This window comes from Exophiala bonariae, assembly GCF_035927105.1.
Source record: "Exophiala bonariae strain CCFEE 5792 chromosome Unknown scaffold_36, whole genome shotgun sequence".
Lineage (NCBI taxonomy): Eukaryota > Fungi > Ascomycota > Eurotiomycetes > Chaetothyriales > Herpotrichiellaceae > Exophiala > Exophiala bonariae.
In genome coordinates, this window is record NW_027042511.1 from 286,827 (window position 1) to 313,505 (window position 26,679).

At 50.0% G+C, this 26,679-nt stretch overlaps 10 protein-coding genes across 10 annotated transcripts; 3 read left to right on the forward strand and 7 right to left on the reverse strand.

Moving 5' to 3' along the window:
* Window positions 1-260: 260 nt before the first annotated feature.
* LTR84_009195 (uncharacterized protein) lies at window positions 261-1,391 on the reverse strand (the record flags this gene model as incomplete). Its single annotated transcript, XM_064852737.1, has 1 exon — window positions 261-1,391. The coding sequence occupies one exon, from the start codon at window positions 1,389-1,391 to the stop codon at window positions 261-263; it is 1,131 nt and encodes a 376-aa protein (XP_064701201.1).
* Window positions 1,392-2,476: 1,085 nt separating this feature from the next.
* LTR84_009196 (uncharacterized protein) lies at window positions 2,477-2,928 on the forward strand (the record flags this gene model as incomplete). Its single annotated transcript, XM_064852738.1, has 2 exons — window positions 2,477-2,483; window positions 2,594-2,928. The coding sequence occupies 2 exons, from the start codon at window positions 2,477-2,479 to the stop codon at window positions 2,926-2,928; spliced, it is 342 nt and encodes a 113-aa protein (XP_064701202.1).
* Window positions 2,929-3,417: 489 nt separating this feature from the next.
* Window positions 3,418-6,246, reverse strand: LTR84_009197 (uncharacterized protein; the record flags this gene model as incomplete). The annotated part of the gene is made up of 1 exon (XM_064852739.1): window positions 3,418-6,246. The coding sequence occupies one exon, from the start codon at window positions 6,244-6,246 to the stop codon at window positions 3,418-3,420; it is 2,829 nt and encodes a 942-aa protein (XP_064701203.1).
* Window positions 6,247-8,886: 2,640 nt separating this feature from the next.
* On the forward strand, window positions 8,887-10,485 carry LTR84_009198 (uncharacterized protein; the record flags this gene model as incomplete). The annotated part of the gene is made up of 1 exon (XM_064852740.1): window positions 8,887-10,485. One exon carries the CDS (start codon window positions 8,887-8,889, stop codon window positions 10,483-10,485), a length of 1,599 nt encoding a protein of 532 aa, XP_064701204.1.
* A 762-nt stretch (window positions 10,486-11,247) lies between these two features.
* LTR84_009199 (uncharacterized protein) lies at window positions 11,248-13,065 on the reverse strand (the record flags this gene model as incomplete). Its single annotated transcript, XM_064852741.1, has 1 exon — window positions 11,248-13,065. The coding sequence occupies one exon, from the start codon at window positions 13,063-13,065 to the stop codon at window positions 11,248-11,250; it is 1,818 nt and encodes a 605-aa protein (XP_064701205.1).
* A 2,417-nt stretch (window positions 13,066-15,482) lies between these two features.
* LTR84_009200 (uncharacterized protein) lies at window positions 15,483-17,132 on the forward strand (the record flags this gene model as incomplete). Its single annotated transcript, XM_064852742.1, has 1 exon — window positions 15,483-17,132. One exon carries the CDS (start codon window positions 15,483-15,485, stop codon window positions 17,130-17,132), a length of 1,650 nt encoding a protein of 549 aa, XP_064701206.1.
* A 1,945-nt stretch (window positions 17,133-19,077) lies between these two features.
* Window positions 19,078-19,851, reverse strand: LTR84_009201 (uncharacterized protein; the record flags this gene model as incomplete). The annotated part of the gene is made up of 1 exon (XM_064852743.1): window positions 19,078-19,851. The coding sequence occupies one exon, from the start codon at window positions 19,849-19,851 to the stop codon at window positions 19,078-19,080; it is 774 nt and encodes a 257-aa protein (XP_064701207.1).
* A 360-nt stretch (window positions 19,852-20,211) lies between these two features.
* LTR84_009202 (uncharacterized protein) lies at window positions 20,212-22,066 on the reverse strand (the record flags this gene model as incomplete). Its single annotated transcript, XM_064852744.1, has 4 exons — window positions 20,212-20,509; window positions 20,573-21,822; window positions 21,901-21,948; window positions 22,007-22,066. 4 exons carry the CDS (start codon window positions 22,064-22,066, stop codon window positions 20,212-20,214), a joined length of 1,656 nt encoding a protein of 551 aa, XP_064701208.1.
* A 497-nt stretch (window positions 22,067-22,563) lies between these two features.
* On the reverse strand, window positions 22,564-24,459 carry LTR84_009203 (uncharacterized protein; the record flags this gene model as incomplete). Its single annotated transcript, XM_064852745.1, has 1 exon — window positions 22,564-24,459. The coding sequence occupies one exon, from the start codon at window positions 24,457-24,459 to the stop codon at window positions 22,564-22,566; it is 1,896 nt and encodes a 631-aa protein (XP_064701209.1).
* A 464-nt stretch (window positions 24,460-24,923) lies between these two features.
* On the reverse strand, window positions 24,924-25,682 carry LTR84_009204 (uncharacterized protein; the record flags this gene model as incomplete). Its single annotated transcript, XM_064852746.1, has 1 exon — window positions 24,924-25,682. The coding sequence occupies one exon, from the start codon at window positions 25,680-25,682 to the stop codon at window positions 24,924-24,926; it is 759 nt and encodes a 252-aa protein (XP_064701210.1).
* Between the last annotated feature and the right edge of the window lie 997 nt (window positions 25,683-26,679).

Sequence of the window (26,679 nt, forward strand, 5' to 3'; positions counted from 1 at the left end):
GTGGATGGTTGGGAAATGATGGAGGGGGAAACGGGAAAGGAAAAGGTGGGATGGGATGTTGGATGTTTAATCCGGCGATCGAGCCTGCCTGTCTGGAGTTAGTGCAGACAAAAGCAGCGACGGGTGTTGGGAGTCGAAATTAACATGTGACAATCTCTATCAGATACTATATCGGATCACGTACCTGAAGCACCCAGGTACCCAGTCTACCAGAACACCATACGAAAGATATAAGGCAACAATAATAATATAGTCCCAGGTCAGTTCTCGACCTTGACTTCGACCTCCTGTTCTCTCTCACTGAGACTCTTCTCCTCCGCACCCTTGAGATAACCCTCATACTCTCCAATCTTCTTACCGCCTTTCTCCCATCTCGCCAATTGTTCCGCCCGCTTGAATTCACACAATGCATTCAGAGCAGGCCAGTAGGAATCATGGTCATACTCAAACTCGACGTGACCACCACTCTCCTTCAACAATTGTTCGCGAGGAACATGAAGCCCCACATCCTCGTTGAACTTGATCTTCTCGCGTGTCAAAGGATCAATAAACGGGGTGATCAACTTGAAGAATCCCCAGATGTAGAAGGGGACGTTGCTGACCAGGGCACGCCCTAGTCGCTCGGGGTAATGGTTCTGCAGAATGTTCAAGGTCTGTCTACCTTGTGCCAACGTGGCTCCTTGACCTGACTTGGTCTCTGCAAAGTTGATGAGTAGTGCCAGGGTTTCTTGACCTGGTGGCATCAAATCAATGGCGCGTTCAAGCATAAACACGAGATGTTGAATCTGTCGATCACTGCGTTCGGTGTTCTGCTTGGAGGGTCGGAGATATTGACAGGTGCGTCCATGGTTGTCCCATCCCAAAATGACTTGTTTTCCTGTCGCATTCTCAATGGACACAAAGTCTTTGGTGCGGGTTTCCACCCCGTATTCTCGTCGCCATACCAAGGTATTTCTCAGTCTTGTTTCTGATTGTGCAATATCCCAATTGGTAGCCCGGCAGTATCGAAGTAGACATTCTCTCGTGAGGAACATGCGCTCCGAGTCGGTTATGGGAGTCGACTTTGCGTCTTTGGTGGAGGCTTCCGCAATCTCGGTCCATGCTTGTACATTCTTGAGTAGAGTGGCATATTTGGTCTCTTGCTCCGAGGTCAGGGCTGGTCTTGGGACAGGCTGTGAAGATTCGAGGGGCTCGGCCAGGGGAGTCTTGATGAGACCATCGGCAGACGATCGAGGAAGTTTGGGCGCAGAGGCTGGGTTGGTTGTCGTGACGGGTGTAGTCTGATCATTCAATTTGAGTTCATTCAACCCATTGGTGATTTCAGTGGCCGGCTTTTCGGGGTCATGAGGTCCGTTTGGGATTGTCCCAGGGGTGGCTATTTCGGTGGACATTGAGTTGGTGGGTGATGTGGTGATAAATAGGATCCTGTAGGTAGTGACTGTGGTGTTTACCGGCCTCAGAAAAAAAAAAGTAGCAGGCAATGGGGGGAATGTTGGGGAAGCAGCACCTGAAACTTAGTTAATGAATAATAGTGGCTTAATACCTAGGTCCGTAGGTAAATAAATAGGGGTGATAGGGGTCACTCGGGCCCGGAGCCACGACCCTCAGGCTCACCGGCATCTTCATCTCCGGCAAGCCTGATCATGACCATTGATGCTCCGGCTTGCGTGGGGGCTCTTCACCGCCATCGAGTACCGAGTACCGAGAATGTCCGTTGCCCAGGGTGGTTCCTTTATATAAACAACCATATTCAATATCAACCACGTCCGCTGCTAGGCAGGATCTGGATCATGTTGTAGTCTTGGAAATCTTTGGGTACCTACGAGTAGGTCAACACCACTACTCGCTATTTCGTACCTCATGCGGCTCAGAGAATGAGGCGTCTCTCTTGGACATTCAGTGGGCACTCATCCGGATCCTGTCTGCCTCGCGGAGTAACAAACTTGCACATTCAGCGTCGAGTGCTCGTCTGACTGGCTAGCGCACAACAAAGGATGCCTTGGGCTCCTTCATAATACGGATACTGGAATCAACTCCTCATTCGCATGGCCGCGGCTTACAGGACCAGCGAGCACTGCATCGTGTTGCACTCTCCCAGAGGTGTTCAAGTATATCAGTGTTAGCCTGATGCAGTCTTTTTCGATTCCATGTGGACGAATATTCTATAATCCACCATGATTTACAATCATTCATCTTCAATCCTGCGATCTCCTACATCTAATACCACAGTAGATAAGGCTATGAATGTGGATCTTTCGGCTCGACCCACAGCATTAACCATGGCTTCCGCCACAGCCCCATCGGCCCCTCCTTCCAGCCAAAGGTAGGTTATTACTCAGAATGATATCGAGTCCTTCGTTCAATCGCAATCAAACACCCTCAAACTTGTCCAATTCGAGGAAGTCCGAGGGTGCACTTAACCATTTGGATGATCCAGCAAACTTGTCAAAGTATCAGGTACTTAATCAAATAAGCCATGCCCAGTACAACCTTGATCGTCGTGCTGAAGCACTAGCTGCATACCAGTGTGCGTACCAAGGTTTTGGAAGGCTCCTCATTTTCTCCAATCCACTCACTGCAACATGCTTCATAGATGTTGCGAGCCAGCTGATATACCTGGGTCGCTATGCAGTAGGTGAATCACATCACCGGAATGCACCACATGGATGGGAGAACGTCTGCTTTATCGAGACACTTGGGCTCACCGATGGCGTGGTCAACAAAAGTCGTCAATCGCAAGCCTACATCCTCACAATGGATGGAAATTTGGTCGAGGCCAAGAACTTACTTCTGATCATGCTCAAGGAGACTGGAAATGTGTCCTTACTGCCTCAATTTGACTTGGACATTGATAAATGGTGCGGTGAAGCACAGGATGTCCTGAATGCTCACCGGGAGAGGCCGGAACCTAATGAGCAAAATTGGTGAAAAGAAGTAAGTAGGCTATCACTGAGCGCTTCAAATTGCGGTGCCAGCGATATGAAACTTAGGACGTACAGTGATGATATATCCAAAGGGCAACCTTCGAAGGGTGGCCAAGGGAAATATTTCCATGACAATGGGTTTGACTCAAGTGATACCAAATGAATTGCGGTACTATTTGACATTATATAGCCTCCGTGGCATAAGTGAGTTCCTCCATTCGATGATGCGAGCTAAATTTTTGTTCCATGAGGTCTCCCCCTGGTCCTTTACGTGATGCTAGGTAAAGGCTAGCATTTGACTCATCTCTTACCATTTTTTCTGGTCAAAATGTCTCCAGCTCAGACACTACCCTCGTACGAAGCACTCCCAACGCCAATGTGATGGCCACTGAGAGCTGTGCTGCAACAATCCTTCATCAACAACTTCAACATACGAAGCATACTATTTTCGACAACTGGCCCTAAGAATATCATGTGGTTCTTGATTGGTCGTCTAGTGAGATGAATCACTACCACTCTCGTCTCGATTGAGTCGCTTAGCCTCACCACTGGCTGATGAGGAAGCTACGACGTTGTGTGGGGACGTTCGGGAACGTTGATGCTCACCCAGGACCATCGCGCCGATATATGCGACACCCACCAAGCCCGCGAAGACACCGTATACAATCTTGGAAGATCTTGAGGCAGCAGCCAGTCGAAGACCCAGACCACCATTGATCATGCCGAGGATGACGATAGCTCGCCCGGTGAAGATGTGGCCATATGACCACACTGTCCGCTTCTGGACCTTCCTGTACATCTTGTGATGGATCGTACCTAGGAATGGCATGAAAAACAGGGTGCCAAGCAGTATCATGCCGATGATTGCGTGCGGTTCATGCAGATAGGCACCGCCCTTTGCAATGAATATACCAAGCCCTGCTGCCGCGATGAAGACAATGTAACCAAAGATCTGTAAGGAAGCATGGGTCCAGAGTAATCCGTGGAAGCTAGTCAAACGGACAAGGATGGCACCGACGGGAAGGATAGCGACAAAGGCGATGGAAGCCAGCGCTCCGTGAGCCTTTACATAACGGCTCTGTGTCTGTGTGGATAATCTCTGCCACGAGTTCTGTCCCTCAGCCCCAGTTGTTGTCGTTGTCGATGACGCATTGATGAACGGATTCCCACCCGTGCCTCCAGTGGCCCGCGAGAGATCCCACCGGAAGGAACCCTTCCCATCATGCTGCGAGATTGGGGCTCTCGTGTCATCAGAGTTGATAGGTGAGCCTTGGGAATGTGCATACAACCAATTGCTGTTGCCGCCTTGCAGGCTCATGGTGCCTGAGCCCCACTGGTTGCAATTGCTACATCGGACGTTGGCCGTCATCCTGCCATTGGAGATTCCGGACCCTTCCAACAAAGAAACGTTAGCTCCCTCGTTGTATGTTGGCATCACATGTCCTGATGTAGTTCTTGGTGAGAGCGTCACGTTCTGACCATCACTTGAACTATACATGACAAACATATTGGCGGTACTCATTGAGGTGCCTTGCGCGAGAGCTACCCACGAATACGTCGTTGGTGCTGAGAGTTGAAAGTAGATGTCACCCGAATTTGAGCGGGCCGATTCCTCAGGCACATTCAGCGAAAAACAGACATCTGTCTCTGGACAAGTACTCAAGACTGCAGCTTGGTTTGGAGATCCGGATGTGGTGTTATCAGCAGGACAGGTGTTACCAGAGGCTGTTAGATTCTGGAACGTGGAGGTGAGGAATGGTGAAGTGTATACGGCCGGGGTTTCTGCAGAGGATTCCATGCAAAGGGCTGCAGTGCCATTGATCAAATTCTCGGGAGAGCTGCCCATGTTGATTTGTGTGCAAGCGAGGACACTGTTGGCAGGGTAGTAGTCAACCCATGCGAAGCACATTTCGTCTTTACTTGGTAGGCCACCAGGAACCGGGGCGGTGTCATTCGATGTGTCGAACTCGCAAGTGGTAATGAGTTTGTCCCCGGGAAGCAATTGAATAGAGTCCAAGTTTTTGGAAAACTGATAGCCGTATTCAAAATCACGGAGGGTGGATAGAGGAGTGATCTCTTTTCCATCTCGAATTATCTGAACGCGCGCATTGCGACCCCGATAATGCATGTGATGGAAGACCGAAACAGCCGTGATACCCTCAGCGGGCCAGCGGTCGGTACACTCAGGCGTGCAGACTGTAGAATGTGCCACGAGAGGCTTGCCAGGCTCGAGGAACCATCCTTCTACTTGCAAATCGCCCAATGTCAAAGTCCCGATTTCTGTTTCGACGGGGTCCTCGGTGTAGAGAAATGTGTAAGCTGAATTATCCTTTGCGCCCTCAATCCCTTCGGGATTGTTGTAGTGTGTCTCCAGCATCACATATTCGTAGTGGTCGGTGCCGAAGGGTTTGCCATAACCAGGTTCGAATGTGCGACCAGACATGCCGGGAGCCCACTCTGTCACGAAACCATTACAAGGGTTCGAGAATTCTTCGTAGTTACAGTTGGGCTCTTTACCAAGCATATCCATGTACTCGTCAGGGAGATTATAACATGCATAAAGAACCAAGTGGTGAAGGAGTGCACTTGAGTCGTTTGGTCGTTCACCGAGCAGGTAATTGTTCGCTCCCGCGGGCATTTTATGGAGGGTATAGCAGTAAGTAGTCTCCGCGGTCGGGATTGTCGTTTCACCCTGGACAATAGAAAAGTTCTTCGCATTAGCGATGTCTCGAACATCATTTGTCGAGATGGTTTTGCCTGTTCCTAATTTGACGTACTTCTTGCCATTATTGCCGGGTCCATGTATGGCAAAGGTGTTGTCGTCAGAATGTGCATAGATGAACCATTGCCAGGCGTCCTTTTCAACATCAGTCTGGAGTTTGAGACAGGTGGCTTTGTTCTGCTTCTCGAAAACGAAAGCAGTAACCCCGTCTGCTTGGTAACCTTCCTCAAGTCGCATGTTGTTCTCCTGGTCCTGCGAGACATCAGGGGTAATGAAGCCCATCGCATGGCGGTTCTCAAATGTGAATTTACCATCTTGATCTTTGTATCCCACAGCGATATCAGCGCCAGTCATTGCTCCAGTCTCGCTGAAACCTAGAGCCAGATAGCCGCTTGATCGGGAGGCAATCCCGAACGTAGAGTTTGTGTCTCCAGTTTTCCAGAACAGTTGAACATCGCCATTGGTATCGAGAGCAACATTTCCGTCGAACCTCTGGCGATCAAAGGGAATCCAGGACAGATCGTTGCTGCTTTGTGCAACTGCAATGGCAGCCAGCCCTAGGAACGCCAAAGATGAGGTAGTATAAGTCGCAAACCGCATCCTGATAGAGGTTCTGAGTTAGATTAATCGCTCGGATGAAAAGGCAGATAGCAATACTGGAAATGTCTGCACTACAAGAGGATGTCCAAATATAAAGCGGAAGCCTTTGCACCTGGGCAATGCCATGGACTGCGGTCAACATCTCTGTATCACCCACCAGCTCGACGTAATGGCCCCGGCTTTATTGGACGAGATTTGGTCTATGCCTTGACTGGCTCACTATGGTGTTGCCTAGACTTTAGGCTTTCCGAAATACGTACATCTTCCAGGCTCGTATATCAGTGGGGGCGGTGTATCTGCCGCAAGGCTTGGCGCAGATCATTGGGGCGATTGTCCTCGAACCCTAGCACGCGGTCCTAGGCTTCCTCAACGACCTGTGTTAGCTCTTGGCATCTTCGGTTAGACGTCTCATATGGTGCTGTGTGATGTCCCAAAGCGCTCTTCCAAAGTGACAGCGTGCGAGGCTAGGCACCCACGGGAGGAGTGGGGCATGGTGAACTCAAAGACCGACGCGGTGGAGTATTCTATCTCTGGATAACGACTATTGCGGTCGTTCTCATTTGCGGTTTCGCATTCTGAAATATGGAGTACACGCAAGATCCGGGGAATGGTTTGCGCAGACTCAAAGAGCGGCACAAATCTTTACTCCTTTGAGAACAGATGAGGAGCGACACCGCTTGAAACCAAGCAAGGCGTCCTATAACACATTCGCAACGGCGATTCCTGATAGTCCACCTGCATTCCATCCCAGGAATAAATCCTGGATCGTCAAGCGTCACAGAACCGCAGATCGGAGGCGCAGGACCTCAAACGTTCTCCGCTGCAATCTCGCCGCCAAATCACCCTCGAGTCTCGCCAAGTGACCCAATTCATACCATCCTTACGAGAAAGATCAGGTGGAATGTGTTCAAGACATGGATGACCCACGTTGGATAAACCTGCTGTGATTGCAGGGCTCGCAGCTAATTACGCTGAGTTGTCCATCACGTTGTGGACATCAATCAAAGATTATGGGCAAGGATTGACGGCATCCGAACATGAGGTTTCCAGACCTCAATCCACTTTCTACTATCGTTAATCCCGAGAGAATACGGAGTAAAGCTGATCAGCTATCTCAAGCATGCCTGTTGCATTATCTAGACAGATGCCCGCCACTCATATCTTGTATCTAAGCCGTTCGAAGACAATTGTCACAATTGTGGGCTTTGTACGCCAACTGCGATAAGGATTGGAGGACCTTTAGATTTGATGGAGAAGCTAGGCTCCTATAGACAAGGGAAGTCTTCCTAATCAGACTTGGGTCTTGTCTTGATATGTGGTGCTCTCTGGCTACAAATCAAACGAAACCTGAAGTAATGTGTCAGCATCATCCTAGCGACAGCGATTCGCTTGATGCACTCAAAGTGAAGCTGCCTTCGAGAAACAACCGCTCTATAACCTGCTTCGTTCTGGGCGTTCCAATCAGATCTTCGATCCCAGCGTGAATCTCTGCGAATCTGGTCGAAGTTAACGTTGTGTTGGGCGATCTCGTTCCGAGGATCCGTCAGGATCATTACATTGCCAACACACCCGGCCAACAAGTTTTCGTGTCTGGTGACATGAGTAAAAGTGTCTCTTGCCATGCTGGCATTGCGATCGGCATGACCTTTCCACCGTTGTTTGAGCCTCTTGCCCAGCATGAAGAACCATGTTTTCTTTCGCTTTTGATACCGATGACGGCGAGTCCAATCGTCCGTGCTTTCATTCCGAATTTCCGTGCAGGGGGCTTCGTTGCGACGTCTCGATCAAGTATTAGGACGACAATTGACCAAGAGGCATCAAGGGTTTACGTATCTTGAGAGGACGTTGGATAGGTATGAGAACCCAGCATATGTCTACAATCGAAGACTTAAACAACACCTACGTTGATTTTTTCCGCCACTCCTCTTGGCTCAGCGTTCCCGCGACATTTCAGTGTCTCACCTTGGACAAAGAATCCCATTACGCATATATGGCCAACCCAAGTCTATATCAGGCTGCGCGACGATGAGATTGATTGTAAAGAGTGATGTTCGAGAGAGAGTCTGTCGAATTACAAGCCGGCATTCACAGTCTCATCACGCTATGTCCTTTTTCATAAAAGCTTTCAGTCCTGTTGTCTCTCTCCTTTCCTTTTCTCTCCACGCACGAGTGCCCATGCATGATCACCTTTGACGGACCGGCCCGTTGACTCCGAAGGACAATGGGAGAATGCTTCACTTTCTGCCAGGCAATCTCGGTGAGTGGAGAGATCTATAAGCTACTCCAGTCCGGAAGTCATCGATTTTCTGCCTCCATCTGGAAAAGATGGAGTGACTTTGCCCCATCTTTGCGGTTCTATTGGGGGCTACAGTGCATTCCAGGAACCTCGCATGAAAAGCAGGTCCCACGGTTGGTGGGAAGTATTTGCGGGACCTGCGTATGTCAGGAAGTGATCGCGGGGAAATACTACAAGATCTCCACTGCTCTACCGGGTTTTGTAGCAGTCACGAAATAGCCGTTGTGATCCAACGGGTTCGAAATTTCCGGAATTGCCATGTTACAGGGTTCTGCTATCACAGAATATAACCATGTGGGTTCCCAGAACAGAGAGCCAGACAAAAGTCATTGTGCGATGCCATAATGTTGAATTTCAGTGCTCTCCTCGTCGCGGTGTTTATCGTTTGTTGCGCCTGTGGTGGTAGTGATCCAATCGATCACAATCTTTCTATTGTCGGGGGCCGTATCATCGGTAATCAGCGAAATGGTGCAGGCATTTTGTCGTTCTTTGGGATCCCTTACGCGGCTCCACCCGTGGGCGATCTTCGTTGGAAGTCTCCACGGCCACCCTCGAGCTGGTCTGGTGTTCGCAATGCCACACAGTTCGGGTTCACATGCTGGCAAGGTCTTCCACAGTATCCGATTTTTACACCTCAAGATGAAGACTGTCTAACGATCAACGTCTGGACACCTGCGAAGACTGCTAAGGACAAGCTACCTGTCATGGTTTGGGTCCATGGAGGTGGCTTCGTCTTTGGTGGTGGAGCCGAGAAAGAAACCGATGGCAATTTGCTTGCTCAGGAAGGAGTGGTGGTGGTCAAGTTCAACTATCGATTGAATGCTTTCGGGTTTCTGGCACATCCGGGTCTGGACCAGGAAGGGTCTTTCTCTGGTAATTTCGGTCTCCAAGACCAGCTTGCTGCCCTGACCTGGGTGAAGCTAAACATCGCAGCCTTTGGAGGAGACCCCGACCATGTGACGGCCTTTGGAGAGTCGGCTGGTGCCCACGCAATTGGTCTTCTGATGTCTTCGCCCCTTTCGAATGGTCTATTTCACAAGGCCATCATAGAAAGCGGAAGTATGTGGGACAGTGAGCATGGCTCTCTGATGCCATTCGACCTAGCACGTCGCAATGGAACAAACTTTGCCGCAAGACTCAACGCAACGACGATCCCCCAGCTTCGCGCCGTGCCTGCCCAAACCATTAACGATAACACGATTTTTGACTTTGCAATCGATCCAACGCTCATCTGCTTTACCCCTGGAGTGGACAGATTTGTCGTCCCTGAACCACCAGCAACTAAGGCGAGCTTGAAGCGTCAGCTCAAGATACCATTGATGGCAGGGTGGAATAGACTAGAAGGAAATGGATTTCTTCCTCGGGCAATTCCACATATGTCACCAGCTCAGTTTAAAGCCGGTGCAGAGAAGTATTTTGGTGCCCGGACTCTGGAATTCCTTGCGCTGTACCCTGCCGACTCCCGAGGACAGGTCAACACATCGGCAGATACTCTGATTGGTGATCTCGTGATTAGCGAACAGACCTGGGAAATCGGTGACACGCTGCGGAATAGCGGAGTGTCAGATGTCTACATGTATCTGTACAACTACTCGTCACCATATTCACCACTACCCAACCACGGCGTTGAGTTTCCATTCGTGTTTGGCAATCTTCTACCGAGTAGGATCGGGGTTAGTCCTGGTAAGGAAGATTTCGCGCTTTCTGCTAAATTGAGGAAATACTGGACCAACTTTGCGAAGTATACAAATCCAAACGGACAAGGAACAGATGGACTCCCAATTTGGCCTCGCTATACCACATACGGGACTGGCATCTTTGGCATCGCGAATACTTTGGGACCTATTGAGTATGATCTGAACAGATATCGCTTCATCAAGAGCCTCCGGAAGAATGGTGTGTTGCCGACCGAGTGGATGAACATAAATGTGGATAGTCTATAGTTAGTCCTCGTCTCTTATGGATAGGCCAGCCATTGAATACGTCAACTATAGCCTTAATAACTGGCACACTAGCTTAGAATCTAGTGAGGACGGAGTGTTCGTTCGATTGTAGTACTTTAGGTATACGGGATCTTTACTAGAATCATCGTATATGGTACCATGAACATCGTTGAGGACTTTCTTCTTGCTATCAATCTAATCAATGATCGCTATGACCTAATGTAGGCTGTTAATCAGGTTTACTAGATAATTAGCTGGGTTATATAGTGCAACTCTCGAAGAGATTGCTTGACCGAGTTAAATGGCTAGTGTAAACCTTAAAGAAAGAAGGATCTGGAGAGAATGTAGTCCTAAGCCTATATGAAGAGGAAATATTAGCAGGCGACGGACTGCTGGAAAGATCTTCTTTCAAGATAGAAAGAACGAAAGAACCAAACGCTCCGTAGTCTGGCGGCTGTTAATTGTAAGGTTCCCAACAGAGGATATGGCAGATCTACAGCAACTGGATAGGGTCATTTACCATTCGCAAGTGTAACGACTTCTTGCTCAAGCAAGGACGCTCCAGTCCTGTCACTAACCGCTCCAAGGTATTGCCTTTCTACTATACTTAATGTACGTCCACATTATTTGCGCACATTGAGGACGTTTTGAGTATATCTTAAGCACATCTTAAGCACCATACAGCCCCGGACTTATGCGGATGCGCGAGACCAGCGAAGGCAACTAGTAGGGAGCTTCAGCTCGATAAATATTAGCATATATTTAGAGCTTCCTGAATATCCAAATTGTGCCCGTGCCGGGCCTGATGAATACCAGATGATCCGCACTTCCACTCGAGTTGAAGTCGAAGCTAAACGCCTGGTCTGCTGAAGACCTTAGGTCATACCCTGCCACGCCTGGGCCAGGATCGCCAACGGCATATTGACTTTTGAATGTCCCCGCGTCATTCTTAAGGAGAAAAAAAGCTCCCTTGCCAGGCCTGTAGAGGATAAGTTTATCCTTATCAAAAGCAATGGCTTGGTCCGCAGCGGACTTTAGATCGTAACCAGCAACTCCTTGTCCAGGATCGCCCTGAGAATACACGGGAGCAAAGCTATGGTCGCTCTTGTGTTGCAAAATCCAGAATGTCCCGGTGCCGGGCCTGTAAAGGGTGATGTGGTCGAGTTTTCCCGAATGCTCATAATCGAAAGCAAACGCGAGATCTCTGGGAGACTTCAAGTCGTAGCCACCAATTCCGAGTCCTGGATCACCCTGCTGATAGACTGCACGGAAATTATGATCTGCTTCGTGCTTCAGAATCCAGAAAGTGCCCGTGCCTGGACGATACAACGCAACATGATCAAGCTTGCCGGAATGGTCGTAGTCGAACGCAAAGGCGCGATCGGTGGTGGACCTGAGATCATACCCGCCGATTCCACGGCCCGGATCGCCTTGCGCATAGACGGCCCGGAAATTACCGTTTTCATTCTTCAAGATCCAGAATGTGCCAGTGCCTGGACGGTATAGAGCGATGTGGTCAAGTCTGCCAGAATGATCGAAGTCGAATGCAAATGCACGATCAGCCGGAGACTTGAGATCGTACCCGCCAATTCCATTACCAGGGTCACCTTGGGCATAGACGGCTGTAAATGTTCCGTTGAAGTTGTTCCTCAAGATCCAGAATGTCCCTGTGCCGGGTCGGTAGAAGCACAGGTGATCGGCCTTGCCGCTCCCGGTATAATCGAAGGGAAAAGCCCGGTCAGCTGCTGATCGAAGGTCATAATCCCCAATACCTCGGCCTGGATCTCCTTCAGCAATGACGGGGTGAAACGGGCTGTAGATAGACTGAATGCCTTCGATATCATCGGGTTGCAGGTTCGACTGTCCGTTAGCACGGTAGTACATAACGGCAGTCTTTACGGTTGAATGCTTCAGGCCGATTGCATGTCCAATCTCGTGAAGCGCCACGTTCTCCAAGAGCGAGATACTCCAGTTCTCATCTTCATCAAAATGCACATCTCCCGCGAGATCACTGCCAATCGGCGGCGGCGGCCATGCGTGAGCCAGTACATTAGTGAATTCTCCATTCACGAGCCCCCCTGTACCATCAAACGAGTTGCATGGCGGATGATCCCTTCGATACCACCCAATCCTAATGTCCACAGCGCCTGGACCATATATTTCTCGAAACAAAAGTGGTGTCACTGCCGACCATTTGGCGAATGCTGCGGTAATGACCCTTCGGCAGTCTGCCTCGCTCACCTCTTCACAGAAATTGTCAAATCGATAGCTTAAGGTGAAGTACGACCATTTTGTTGCTCCAGCCTCGAAGGCTGCTATAGCACGCCCGTTAGGAATACCACAGCAAGGTTTGTTCATGTCATCAGCAGTAGCCAAGTCGAATTCTCCCGTTGCAGGAATATCCGCATCCTTCTGGTACTCTGTCAGACCCTCCTTGAACTCGCCTGATCCAAGTTCAGAGTCCTTGCCCACATAGCCGAAGTACTTCAGGTATGCAAGCACCTTTTCCGTAGTGTTTTCTCTTGCTTCATCTTTATTTCCGGTCGTCGAAAACAACAGAGGCTTTTGCGCTTTGTTCATTTCGAGGCCTCAATAATGAAAATTACAAATTGTACTAATGGAAGGGGGATTGTGGATTTTTTGTCTGGATGGTTTCGGGGTCCTGTACAAAACGAAATAAATGTGGATGATGGGACAGTTATGAGGAAGATTCTTTCTTCAGCGATCACATTAGTAGTCGTGAGGCTGAAGGATTTCCGAACGCCTTGCGGGCGTTCAGCTGTAAGTCAAAGTCCAACTACTGAGATCTAAGCTCAGAGCTGATACACCCCCTACCTGCCACTGTGATTCATTTTCCAATCAGGTAGTACTTGCTGAACTTCTGGCTTGTCTTTCCTCGAATAAGGTACTGGAAACCTAGCCCCTGGTCCAGTTATTGATTGCCAAGCGGAAGCGCTCGCTTGACAACACAAAAGGCAATGATATGAAAGGAACAGCGATCTGTTGAGACGGGGCCTAGAATTGTGCACCACCATGAGTTTGCAGCTTCAATACGGCTTTCTGCATTGTACTTTGCATTTGTCCCAAATCTCTTGACCTTTTGCACCTGGTCTATGGACATTCAAATCCCTCATGATGGCCAAGACGTCAGCTCAGTCGCTAGCTTTTCCCTGTTGGTAAAAAAAGGATAAAAGTTCATATTTGCGATGTTGTGATGTTGAGGGCAGGACTGATGATCTTTAACAAATTGCACCACGCTGGCTGCCTGAATTCAGTTCTTGCATCCGAGATGCAGGGCTCCGAAATACTGTCCAGCTCTCGGACCAATGCAAGCATGTGGTACTCCTCTTGGCGATAAAGACGAACTCAGCTCCGCTTGGCAACCCTCGTGATCGAATACACCTTGATGCATCATGCAATCGGCGGTTTGGAGCACAGAATCTGTCTTCCAAATAAAGGATCAAGAACAACGCTGTACGTGGCAGCTGAACTTGTCAGGCAACCTCTCGACAATTCGGCCGAGAAAAACCACACCATATTATTCTACATGGAGGACTGATCGGAAGACTGTAGAGGGCACTGTCTGACTATGTTCGGCACACCAAGGTTTCGAGATTCTCTGTTCACCAATCATGTTTTGTTTAGCGTCAAAAACAAACCGCCTGTTGGACATAGGAAGAGTTTCCATGGCTGGTGTTATTGAAGCGGCTAGTCTTGTAGGGCAGGTCAGACTGGGGAAGCTGCTTCTACCCTGTACGCATTGCTTGAACAATGCCAAACGAGCTGCATCGAGTGTTGGAGACATTCATGGATTGCCACAAGTCTTCGTTGCGGATGTGTATGCTAGCGTCCAGGATTGCTGTGGGCTGATTAAACACATTGAAATAGAAATCGAACCCATCAAAGCAGGCCACAAGGGTAGCAGGTGGACGAAAATGAAGCTGGCCGCGCACAAGGATTACTTCGCCGCCACCTATCACCGACAGATAACAGCTACTTCAATGGCAACGACTTTCTCCTCTGATCAATTCAGCTGATTGGTAAAGTTGTATAGTCCCTCGATTGTGATAGTGCTGATTTATTTTCAGGGCTACAAGCCTCGAGACTCTAGGCGAGGTAAACGTGCTGACCACAGCAACTGATGCGAATGAACATCTTGTTGGAGATCTCGTGTCGAAGATTGGGCCAGATAAATTCTTTGGACCAGTCATTGCAAAATGATCTGAAACAAGATTCATTCTCGGTGATCGCTGCAATACTTGCTCGAAAATCTGCTGCACGCCTTTGGTTCAATGGCTACCCATATCTCAGTGCACCATGCCTACGCTGAGGTGCCCCACGGCATACCTTTAGATGAAGTAAAAAATCTAGACACTTCAACCTGTTCATGGGACTGACTAACGTAGCTACACGTAGATTTTTCACATTAGAGATTGATCTCTGCCATTACTAGAGCCTGACATGCTCGAGCTTACATCAGCTGCTTATATCAACGTGGCTTAAAATTCAAATTGCCAACAAGGATAAGGTTTGCCCACGAGAAAAAGAGCGATGTACAGCACCTTTCAACGTGATTTGCTTGAGAGACTACCAAGAACTCCACGATGAAGTTTCAGCAGCATAGGGAATTGAAGTTCCTCATCAGTGAAGGATCAGGATAAGTTGGAGAGACTAGTCGAGCTTTCAGTCAATCTTTCGCTACTATCTACTCGCTAGAATCCCCAGATGTTGTGTTGAAACGTTCGCTAAAGGTCCAACACGATTTATTCGTCAGGCTGTGATACTGCGCTTCAAGGGTTATGGCCCACCGTATCAGGCTGTGACATCAGAGTTTTGTCGGGGCAAGTCTGCCGACATGGAATTGTTTCTACGACTCGGAGGGACATCAATTTCGAGATCCAAGTGGTGACCCTTCCAGTGGCACCCACAGCCCCCAGAGCTTGTGCAGAGAAGTTGGCTCAGACCCTTGCGGCTCTCTCTGCGAGGAATCATCCACAATGCCTCCTTCAATGCCAAACCCGTCCAAGCGCATGACCGCAAATCCTGCCCGGCCAGTAGCAAGGTATCGTCCAGGAAAGCCAGTTGCGGAGCAAGAGTCATCTGACGAAGAAGAAGAATCTGAACAAGAGCACCAACTGCAACAGCAGCAGAACAAATCACAGCGGAAACCTCCAGCGAGACCTCAGAGGCAGGCTCCTGCGCCCCAGGCCGAGGAGAGTGAGGACGAGGACGAGGATGGCTTTGTGACAGACCCGGAGGATGGAGAAGATGGAGAGGACAATCTGGAAACTGCTAAGACTTCAACGGAACGATCTACGGCGGGAGTGTCACAAGATAAGCCAGTGCAGCGGCAGAAACCACCAGAAGATGGAAGAGCGAATAACTCCTCGGAAGAAGACGATGACGATTCAGAAGGAGAAGACTCGTCTTCGGAGGAAGAAGCACCCCGACGGAAATTCCAACGACCGACGTTCATCAAGAAATCCGACCGAAAACAATCACAATCAATACCACCATCTCTTGGAGAAGCCGACACCACAACATCCCAGATACCTAATTCAACACCCCAACCCACGACCGAAGTCGACGAGCAGGCCCGGCGCCTAGCGCAAGCCGATCTGCTAATCAAAGACAAACTCGAACGCGACGTGATCGCGCGCGCCCAAGGCAAAAAAGCATGGGATGACGACGAAGACCTCCTACCCGAAAACCTCGTCGACGACACTGACGGCCTCGACCCTGATGCAGAGCACGCCGCGTGGAAACTGCGGGAACTGCAGCGGCTGAAACGCGACCGCGAAGCCCTCATCTCGCGTGAGAAGGAACTCGAAGAGATCGACCGGCGCCGCAACCTGACGGCCGAAGAGCGCGACGCAGAAGACCGGGCCTTCCTCGACAAACAGAAACAGGAGCGCGAAGATGGGAAGGCCGATTCTGGACCGCAGTATCTTGCGCGCTACCACCATAAGGGTGCGTTCTTCCAGGGCGACGAGAACGCCGAGTTCCTCAAGAAGCGGGATGTGATGGGCGCGCGGTTTGAGGATCAGGTCGCAGATAAATCCGTGTTGCCGGAGTATATGCGCCTGAGGGACATGACCAAGTTGGGCAAGAAGGGACGGACGAGGTATACGGATCTGAAAGGCCAGGATACCGGACGGTTTGGCGAGGATGTCAAGCGGTGGAGGGGCAGTGGTGGCAGAGGCGATGGTGAAGGTAGAGGTGGCGCAGAGTTCGATACGCGTGGACTCGACGATCGCTTCCTGCCTGATGACCAGCGTGGAGGTGGGCGAACAGGTCCCACCGGTGCAAACGCCAGTATTGTCAACCTGCGGAAAGATCATGAACCCTCACGGCGATCGAGAGACGATGTCTCCAGCAGAGATCGAGACCATGGCTTCAGCCGCAGCGACACGCGCAGATCTCTTTCAAGGTCACGGTCACGGTCTCGCTCACCTCCTCAAGCAAGCAGGCGTAAGCACTCACGGTCCCGCTCGCCTGTCGCGCGGAAGAGGCGGCACGTGGATGATTCTCGGGACCGAGATCGGAACTCTCGACACCACGATAGATCAGGCTACAGGGAACGGAGCAGAGAGAGGGAAGCAGTACGAGATCGAGACCGAGATCGAGATAGACGGCGAGACAGTTAGAGTCAGTCTCGATCAATAATCAATCAATCAAATCAAATCAAAGAATTTGACCAGCCACAACTTGAAGGACAGCACATTCACTCAAGCTCCCTCGGTCTAGCGAGACAACGGTGCCATCGATATCCAAATCCATTTAGACACAACTGAATTCGAGGCTGAAACTTTCCCATCACCCATCACTCATACCTGCACTTGTGATATAAATGGATGATTTCATATCGGATCGGAGATAGCAAGCACATTACAGCGCAGAGAGACCCATTGATGGTTCTGCTTGACGGGAATATTGTGAGATTACTGAGTCATCAAACGGAGCAGGCAGGTCGAGTTAGCTGCGATCACGAAATGTATTGAACTACCCCCTCCCCTGTCTAGGTAGATGGAATTGTATGCAGGTGTGTAGCGAAAGTGCACATGGAGCTTGTAAGGTCTCTCGCATTTCCCTCATGGGCAGCTTTAACTCCTAGAGCTCGCTGGAAGTGGGTGATTATGATTGAGACTTTTATTTCTCGTGCCTGATCACCCTCTATTGCCTCTTCATCCTATCCTGACCGGAAGTACAGCCGTGCCAGATCCTGATTTGTTGAACGTCATCATCTATCTCCTTGTAAGGGGGGTCGAATCGCCGTCAGACATGTGGCATAGAGGTACCTGAGCATGAATGCTTGCGGAGAGATTGATGGGTAACGTTTGACTCTGACTCCGACGCGCCCACCCATACAGCCAGCTAGAATCGAATGTTCTCTTCAGATGCAGACAAGTCATTTGATGCTGGTCATATCCTCTCTGAGAAGTCATCACTCCCAGGGATTCGAGAGACTGAGGTTAAGGTCGCGACTTCCTTCTCCCATGCAGTTGTGACAATGATTCTTCCACGAGTTTGCGTCGCATGGATTACCAATCCCCAGCTCAGCTCACATTGGTTTGAATGATTGTAACATCCTATTTCAGCGCCTTCCAAACGACGCAATGTTTCGACATTTCGAATCGACACTACTGAATCATCTGTCATGGGTGGCTCCATGTGAGTCCTCGCAGGTGAGATTGATTGCCAGTCGAGTCGTTTGTTCATGCAGTGGCCGAAGGGTATAAAGTGCAGTTCATTCTGCTGGCCCGTGCGATTTCTTCCCTTTCCAAGCCCGAAGTATCCACCAACTCTAAGATTTTCTTGATCAACCGATTCGACCCATCATTGAAACCACCCGTATATCTATATTCATCATGACGTCTTCCCTCGAAAGATCAGGTACGCTGCCCTTAGTGCAACCCGTAAGACCTCCCCTTCCGTTTGCCCCCGAAGACCCCTTGATACCGCCAGATGCTATCGGTGGGGTTGATTTCTTCGACGTGATCAACCCGGGAAATGCTCATCATATGGTGTAGACCTGGCTCAGTGTGATCCGATCTGGGGGGCCTTCTCAGACGATGAGAGTAAGATGTCCTTCTGGACTTAATGCCTCTATTTATGGTCGCCCAGTTCTGACATATCCGCTAACACAGGTCCGTATGATACCGTAGCATCATTGTCACCAAATCAGATCGGAGGTTATGATGACGAGGACAAGGGGAACCAGGGCCCTAAGCCCAAAAAGTGAGCTTGGGGATTCATCAACCGGCTCAAGGACTGTCAACGCTAGTGTACCTCGATGATTTCTCTCAGGAGGTACTGCAGTGCTGCTTGGCTTGGTTACAGCCAGGAAATATTGTGACTTCTAGGGCTGTGTTGAAATTGAGAGAAGGGGTCGAGGGACGAGCATCTTCAGGCTCTCTGCAATGTTGATAGATCTGTACATAATGACCTGTGCAAATCGATACTTAGGTGAACATGCGAGTCGTTTGGTCTGAAGGCTCCAGTAGCTGTGGCCGCTAGGTCGAGGTGCTGAATACTAGCATGATAGTACTGCATCACCATAAATGTGGTTGAACATCATGACTTCAGCACAAATCACTTGATTCCCTGTCTTTCGAGTTCCTTCTCGCGCTCCAATACATGATCTTCGAATTTGATCAGAAAGACGGTCCGATTTGGCCAGACATCAGTGCTCGTATTATGTGCCGAGGCTTTACACTGGAAGCCGGCCCCATCACAGACACCTTCGATGATCCCTGCGATGTAGGCAGCCACACTCAATTGATTCATCTCCTTGGGCACAGAGATGTAGTGATTGGTAAGAGGTGTGTTATCAATGATCATGTATTCGCCGGGGTTCGTAGTCGACTGCTCCAACGAGTCGGCAGGACGAGAAAACAGCAACGGATATAACTTTGTCGTCAGCAGGTTCAGCAACGGCAACAGTCTCAACGGCCTGTTCGCTCCGGTTGCGCCCGCGGACGAACTACTGGTCGAGGACGACGAACTGGAGCTCCCGGCAGGACTGGCACGGTAGAGCAGTAGATCTAGCAACTTCAGGCCCAGTGGGTATCCTTGCTCGTTCAGCCGCTTTTCAAAGTCTTGGATTCCCTTGACACGTCGATGGGCGTATGAGACCATTTCCATGAAGAGATACGCAAAGCTAGAGCGGGAGAGTTCGGCGTTTCGTGAGCGGTTCAGGTTTCGATCGTAGATGGTCTTGCGACTTGATGGGTAGCGGAGGGTGGAGGTTGAGACGGTGGAAGTAGGTGTTCCGCTGCCGCCCACGGAGTATTGTGAGAGATGCCGTGAGGGCGAGGCTGTGTGTGAGGAGGTGCCTGACATGACACCTGGAGGGAGACCTGCCATGGTCACGATATTGAGGGTGGCAGGTTGGTAGAGAGGACTGGTTGTTCCAGGTGGAATTGTAGAAGTAAAGTTGAGTTGACGTTGGAGTTGGAAGCCAAAGCAGAAGGTGAGCCGAGGGAAGTCGCGTTCTCTTTCTCACCCCCTTTATTTATCCATGTATGTAGGTACATATATGTCTGCCTACATAGGTATCTAGGACCTAGCCACCAGCCCGGTAAGATGGGTAGGTATAAATAGCTAGACTAAGTCCCAGGATAGACTGAGATCGACCTTGCCCAAATAATAAACACGAATATCCCAGTCCCAAAAAGAAGTGGCATTTCCTTTTATTCGAGTCTTCATGCCCAAGATATCGTCAGATCAGTGGCTGTTAAAGTAGTCCTGTTCATTGGCACCGGCACCGTTATCCTCACCCTCACCACCACCAACATCTTTCTCCTCATCTTTGTTACCAGCCTCATTCTCAGCAGACTTGCCCTCCTCTATCTTCTCACCCTCCCACTCGTTGAAAGCTTTTTGTCGTTGCCTCGAGTTCCACTGTAAAGTCCTCGAGATACTGTTGACCCAATCTTCACTACGACGACCTGGAGGCATCACATTGGCAAAGGGATACCTCGACGCCGATATCGTCACGTAGTCTCCCGGGAAGAGTTCGACTCTAGAATGCATGTCAGTTTTTGAACACTCCTGGAACTCATCTGGAAAATCCAATATCACTCACCTCTCCCGTCCGTCGAAACTCGCCCAAGAATTAGATCTCGCGTCATAAGGCACACCCAACCTCAACACGATCGTGTCCGGAAGAATGATCGGTCGGAAAGAAAGGGTATGTGCACAGATAGCAGTCACGAGTATCACTGGGTTCTCCGGATGACAGAGAGAACCACCCGCGGCAAGATTGTATGCTGTTGAACCAGTCGGTGTGGCCACGCAGATTCCGTCTGCCTGGACGGTGGTCAGGTGTTCCTCATCGCCAAACAGTTCTATCGTCGACATGGTCGGGTTGGGCCCACGGTCAACCACCACATCGTTCAGAATTTCAAAGCTCCGGTCTGGCTTATGTGTCTTTCGGTCATCGACTTCCTCCCCAATCAACTCCTCCACGATATCGCGGTTCTCGGCATCATCATCGCGTTTGTGAGACCTCATGATTGTGCCTTCGAACCGTAGTCTCAAGCTAATCGTGACACCGTCCCTAAAAGCTTGGGTGAGAATCTGTTGATGATCGTTGAAATCGAATTTGGTCAGAAATCCCAGAGACCCCAATGCAAAGGACAGAACAGGTGGTACGACCCTTTGGAACAACCAACTGGCATAGAGCACAGTTCCATCTCCACCCAGAGTGACCACGAAATCAAACAGATGCGGATGTTTCTTAGCCAGATCATTGTCCCAGTACTTCAACCTCTCTCCATACGAGGGATCTTCAGCAATCAGACCCTCGGCGTCAAATGCCTTGTTGCCCTTCATGGTATCTTCTACGTAGACAATATACGGCACCGCGCGATCTTTGGAGAGTAGCCACCTGGCCACCTCCTGAGTTTTGGCAATCAAGGATCGATCATACGCCTTGGTCAAAAGGAAAATCGTCCGGATCCTCAACCGGACTTTGAGATTACCCAGTCTCTTGGCCAACGTCCGCACACTCATAGCCATGTCGCTCAATTGTTTCTTAGTCAAGAGGCGTGACTGTGTGGCCCGGGCTTCTTCCCTCATGCCATCGTCGTCGATTCTGTTCGATGACACCGATCCCGGGCCGGACTTTGTGGGTTCGACTTCGTTGATTTGTTCTAGCTTCGACTCGACTTTGGGCTGCTGGCCCAGCGAGGTCTTCTCGACCAATTTGTGCACGAGGCATTGAGATGTCGCACGGGGAGCATGTTGTCGTCTTGAGGGCTTCTCGATGTATGGCGTTTCAGGGAGGACCACTGAGGACTTCCGTCTTCGCGCGCTGTCTTGGTCGAAGACAACCTAGTCAAGAAGAGTGAGCGATTATAGAGTGAGAAGTGGGATGGGACAAGGATTGTCCTGTGAGGGGTGACCACCAACCTCGATCTTGCGATTGAATTCATCTTCGCTGCTAGAGCCGCTGTGTAGCTATTGATGTCAGTCAAGGCTGGAGATATGTTGATCGGGTGTTCTTGAAGGTACCTACATCATCTGGCAGGCATTCACTAATCCGCCGACTTAGATGAGGGGTCCCATTTGCAGCCATTTTCGAGGTAAATGTTGGCGTGTAGGAGTATGTCAAGAAATGATGTCAAGATGTCAAATGGGCGTAGAGATATCAAGAATTAGGATTGGCATCCTTGGGACTTCTGTCCACCATTTTCTTGTTCACCCACTGCACCGCAACTTGGATGACGCTGGGCATGGGATATAATATTGTCATTGTCATAATCTTGAACGACCTCAAATCTGAAGCGGGGAAAAAACAATGTCCCGCATTCCGATGACTAACCTTCCGTTTTGGGGGATTACCCTCACTAGTAATTAGTGGCTACTAAGTCATTTCTAGTGGCTACTAATGTCAACATGTATGTGGGTTAGGTCAGCACCAGGGATGGCAGTGGTGCTGGCACGTGGAACCACTTCTCATCTTGGGCCTTCAAGACCGGGTGGGACTGTACCTTACAGGCCACACACACCAGTCGGGGTATCATTAAGTACTCGTAGGTTATGTAGGTTATACAGTCGTAAATCGTAATCTCATCAGACAGGTAGAATAACCTGCTCTTTCGCCACTCTACTCGTCGTAGCCAGAGCCTTCAAGACAGGAACAGCCTGGTCATTCTCAACCTGTCCATCCACAATCCCTTCTGCACTGGAGACAGACGATGAATCCGAGGCAGTGCTGGCTGTCTCGGAGCTCCCTGCTTCTTGCGAAACCGGAGACGACGTGGTCTCTACCTCGTCCACGTCCTTCGGTGGCGCGGCCTCAACCTGTGTATCGACTATCGGCCGAGTTTGTGACACAAGTGGTTCAGAGAACCCACTAATCGAACCAGTCTCGTTGGGTGCAATCGATGCTGCAACCACCCCTGCTACTGTTTCAGCTGCTCTGACTTCTGGCACTTGTGTCACAGCTTCATAAAAGAATATGAAACCATTGCTCCTATTCAGAACGTCTTCTTCCGTCACTTTGGTCACTATTTCATCGTTGAAGGAATACCAGTTCTTATCTCGTTTCCCAAGTGCAACATAATGCCCATTGTCATGACGTCCGTAATGCGTAACCACACATCTCAGTTCGTACACGGCCTCAATCCGATCATTCTCGACATTCAATGGTGCACACCATCGACTCAGGAAATCGAGCCGAGTCGGAAATCTTATGGCTGCACTATTCTTTCTCTGGTTTCCATAATCGTCGAAAATGCTGCGATTGATATGAAAGACGAGATCCTTAGGTAGCCTACCCACCGTAATCTGCTTCGCTTTGCTTCTCAATATGGGTTTTCGTTTCGCCGTTGTCTGTGACTTTTCACTCGTTTCAGTCTGATCTGGAGTTTCACCATATGTCATTTTCGTACAGCGATCACATTCGACCCCGTCCACCTCTTCTGGGGCCGTGTAATCGTCCAACAAATCTTCTATGCTCGATGCTCCTCGCAGGCCCAGATTCAGTGTCAGGCAGGTGAATTGGGTAAGTGACAATCCCTCGGTGTATCCACATGTCTTGCATATCAGTCCTTGGGCAGTCATACCATCCATCGGACTCGGTACTTCTAGCTGAGCACGACTGCCTATGATGGATGCAAGGTGTGGTCCATTTGAAAGAGAGGGTGATGGGTCGACATCTTTTTCGGTGCCAGTTTGCTTTGCATCCAGGGCCACGTCTTGAAGGCACTCCAGGCCTGCTCTTGAGGACATTCGGATGGCCTTTGCGTATTTGAGAGATTCCTTCTCCACCGCCTCCAAAACTCGCGTGAAGTACTCCTGTGCATCTTGCTGTTGCCAACTATCCATAGACTTCAATACAGCCGGGGTCCATAATACTGTCCGCTGAGGGCTCGACACGGTAAGCTGCTCCAAGAACATATCCAAGGCCCGATGCGTTTCTGCGGGTACGTCATATTTATTGCAAAGGTTGAGACTCGTCTGGACATAGTCGTAGAATGCCGGGAGGGATGCAAGTCCTTGGAGCACGCTATTTTGATAGCACGAGTTGTCCCAGTTGCCCAGACCTGGTGGGGACGGATCTCGTGGAGCTGAACGATATCCACCGACGTTCGAGACGCCTCCAATTCCTCCTAGAGCAAAAGGTAGTTTTCTTTGGCCGAACATGCGGTTGAGGGCGGCCTGTTTGGCGAACATGTCCCCATGGTCTCTTCGTTGGAATTTGGCCTCCTCTATGTCTAAAAGTCTCAGCTTGACCATTCCATACTGCATGACGGAGATGAATTGAGAAGGGACGAAATAAACAAAGATTTCGAAGATGGTCCGTTTGAAGGTGTCGGGCCAGGCATCGAGGAGAATGAAGGCGTAGGAACCCAATGCCAAGAGAGCGACAGTCGAGACCAGTTTGGTCAATGTCGAGTATGGGGAAGGTTCAACTGAGGAGTCGTATAGAGGGCTCTCGTATGCCCTAATCGGGGGGTTGTTCATGTCGGAGGAAGGGGTGACGCTGGAAGGATGGGTCGAACTGAGGGCAGGGCATAGAGTCTAAAGTCGAGTGCGGCGGTATATATGTGAAGCAGTTCCATTCAGAGTATTAGTCTAGTTCATGTGAAGAACAATAATGGTGGGCTCCAGGCTGCTTCGACGCTGACGAACAATGGGAGGCAAACGCAGGTCAAGTCGATGAGGTTCCAGTTCGAGAAACTACAAGTCACCGTCACGTGTCTGGCCTTGGCATCACGTTGAGTATTTCACAAATACACATTCCAATCACGAAAATCAACAGTCAAAGCAGATGTAAACAAAAGTGGTATGGTGATATCAGGCTTGTTGGTACATATTAGTTGAGGTGATCGTTGTCAACCTCGAGTGTCCACCTCTTGTCTTAAAAGTTGAAGTCGCGCCCAAGTCATGATCGAGTCGTTTGCTGGCAACGAAACAAGCGTGAACATTCATCCCGACTCTGGGCTCTCTATATCAAGACCCTGATGCTCATGATTCCTCGCCATCTGCACCTCCATAGATAACTGTCGCCTTTCCGCTAGCTCCAGCAGTGCTCTCGTTGGGTCCCCAGTTGCATTCTTCACCCACCAGCGCTCCCACAACCACTCCAGCGCACTCAACGTCATCTTCCTCAAGTAGATCAGACTGGGGAGTTCTCCATGCGCGACTTGATGCCGCAGGTCAACAAAAGCCTCGGGCATCCCGATCGTGGCCGCGTGCGCGTACATGGAACTCTCTCCCCGGGCCGTAGAAGTAGTACCATTGCCGCCAGTGCCCGTGTTCGTCGTGGTCTCGTCCCCGTCGTCAGAAGAGTCATGCACCATCAGGTCTGCAGTATGGGCACGAGCAACATCACGGTCGACGAACGCGTTGACAAACCTCGCAAACGCCATGGCGTAGATACTCTGCAGGGCCTGCCCGCTGATAGTCAAATCCACCAGTGCTCGCCCATCGTCTCCAGTAGTCTTCCGCACGCGATCATGATGAATCACCGCCTCCGTCAAGCTGGCCGTAGACAACACCGCGGGAGGCAATGCACCCGCCTTGAACAGCCACAGGTTGACGCGGTCCACCGCTCTTTGCCGCATATCGCCGGGTGGTGCTGAGAAGGCATCGGCCCTGGCGTGCTGCGCGTAGAACCAATCTCGCACCATGGCTAGTTCTGATTCGTGTCGCCATGGTGGGGGTGCGGTGCTGCGCTTGATCATCGTGTGGTGTGCTGGCCCGCTGGGTGAGGCTTGGAGGGGTGGTGTAGGAACTAGGCGCTTTTGTTCTGTGCTGCAGTGGCTAGGCCAACTTGAATGAGCCACACTAACTTGTCACGTATGCCGCACAATCAGAGGGCCTCCAAGTCAGCCTCCAAGTCGGGATCTCGAGTGCCGCTCTGAACCTCTGGTATCAGATGTGCAGTTGGAAGTTTCCTGCCGAAATGGTGGTGGTGATCCTTAGAAGCTCAATTGATGGACGGACGGCCCACTGGCTAATTCGAGGTGAGATTATTGAGCCGCCGCTCTTGAGGTTGGTGAGGATCAACTGACATACGTACATGTACGAGGATAATGAGTACGGACACAAAGTGCATTGATAGGCTATGCGATCAACACTGATCTTACTCGTCAGGCGGCACAATGTACTTCCTTGTGTACTCGTAGTTTACTCTAGTTTCAGCTTCCCTGTTAGCGTTGGGTCAAGTATTCAAAGAATCGGTGACTTGCTAAATTTTTTGCTGCACGTCAAATTCTCTAACCCTGCCGCTGTGGAGTGTCCGAGCTACAGATAATTGTGGAGAGGTAGGTCTGTACCAGGAAATGGATGTCAAGACTACGAATTAGGGACTTTTAGATTTTCCAATAGGCTTGGGGTGATGTGCGCAGAAATGGGTCATCTTTTTTCGCACATCGATTGGCTATCAATTGAGAACATTCTCTCCACTCTTCGATCTCAAAGGTCTAGATCCGTCTTCCATTGTTCTGTGTACCTTAAGTTACTGGATTGTATCGATTCCCCATGATTCCATCCTCAAGTTACTCGTAATACATCACTGAGAACCTCCAAGTGATGACGCCCTGAAGGCAAAGGCAATTGCGGGATCAAGCCGCAGTAAGTAATGTGGGTATCGTTGTACACTAAAAAAACATTTCGTGAAGCCTGGTTGATCATCCCGCTAAATCGACGCTCGTAAGGGAAAAAACATGTTTTGAATGT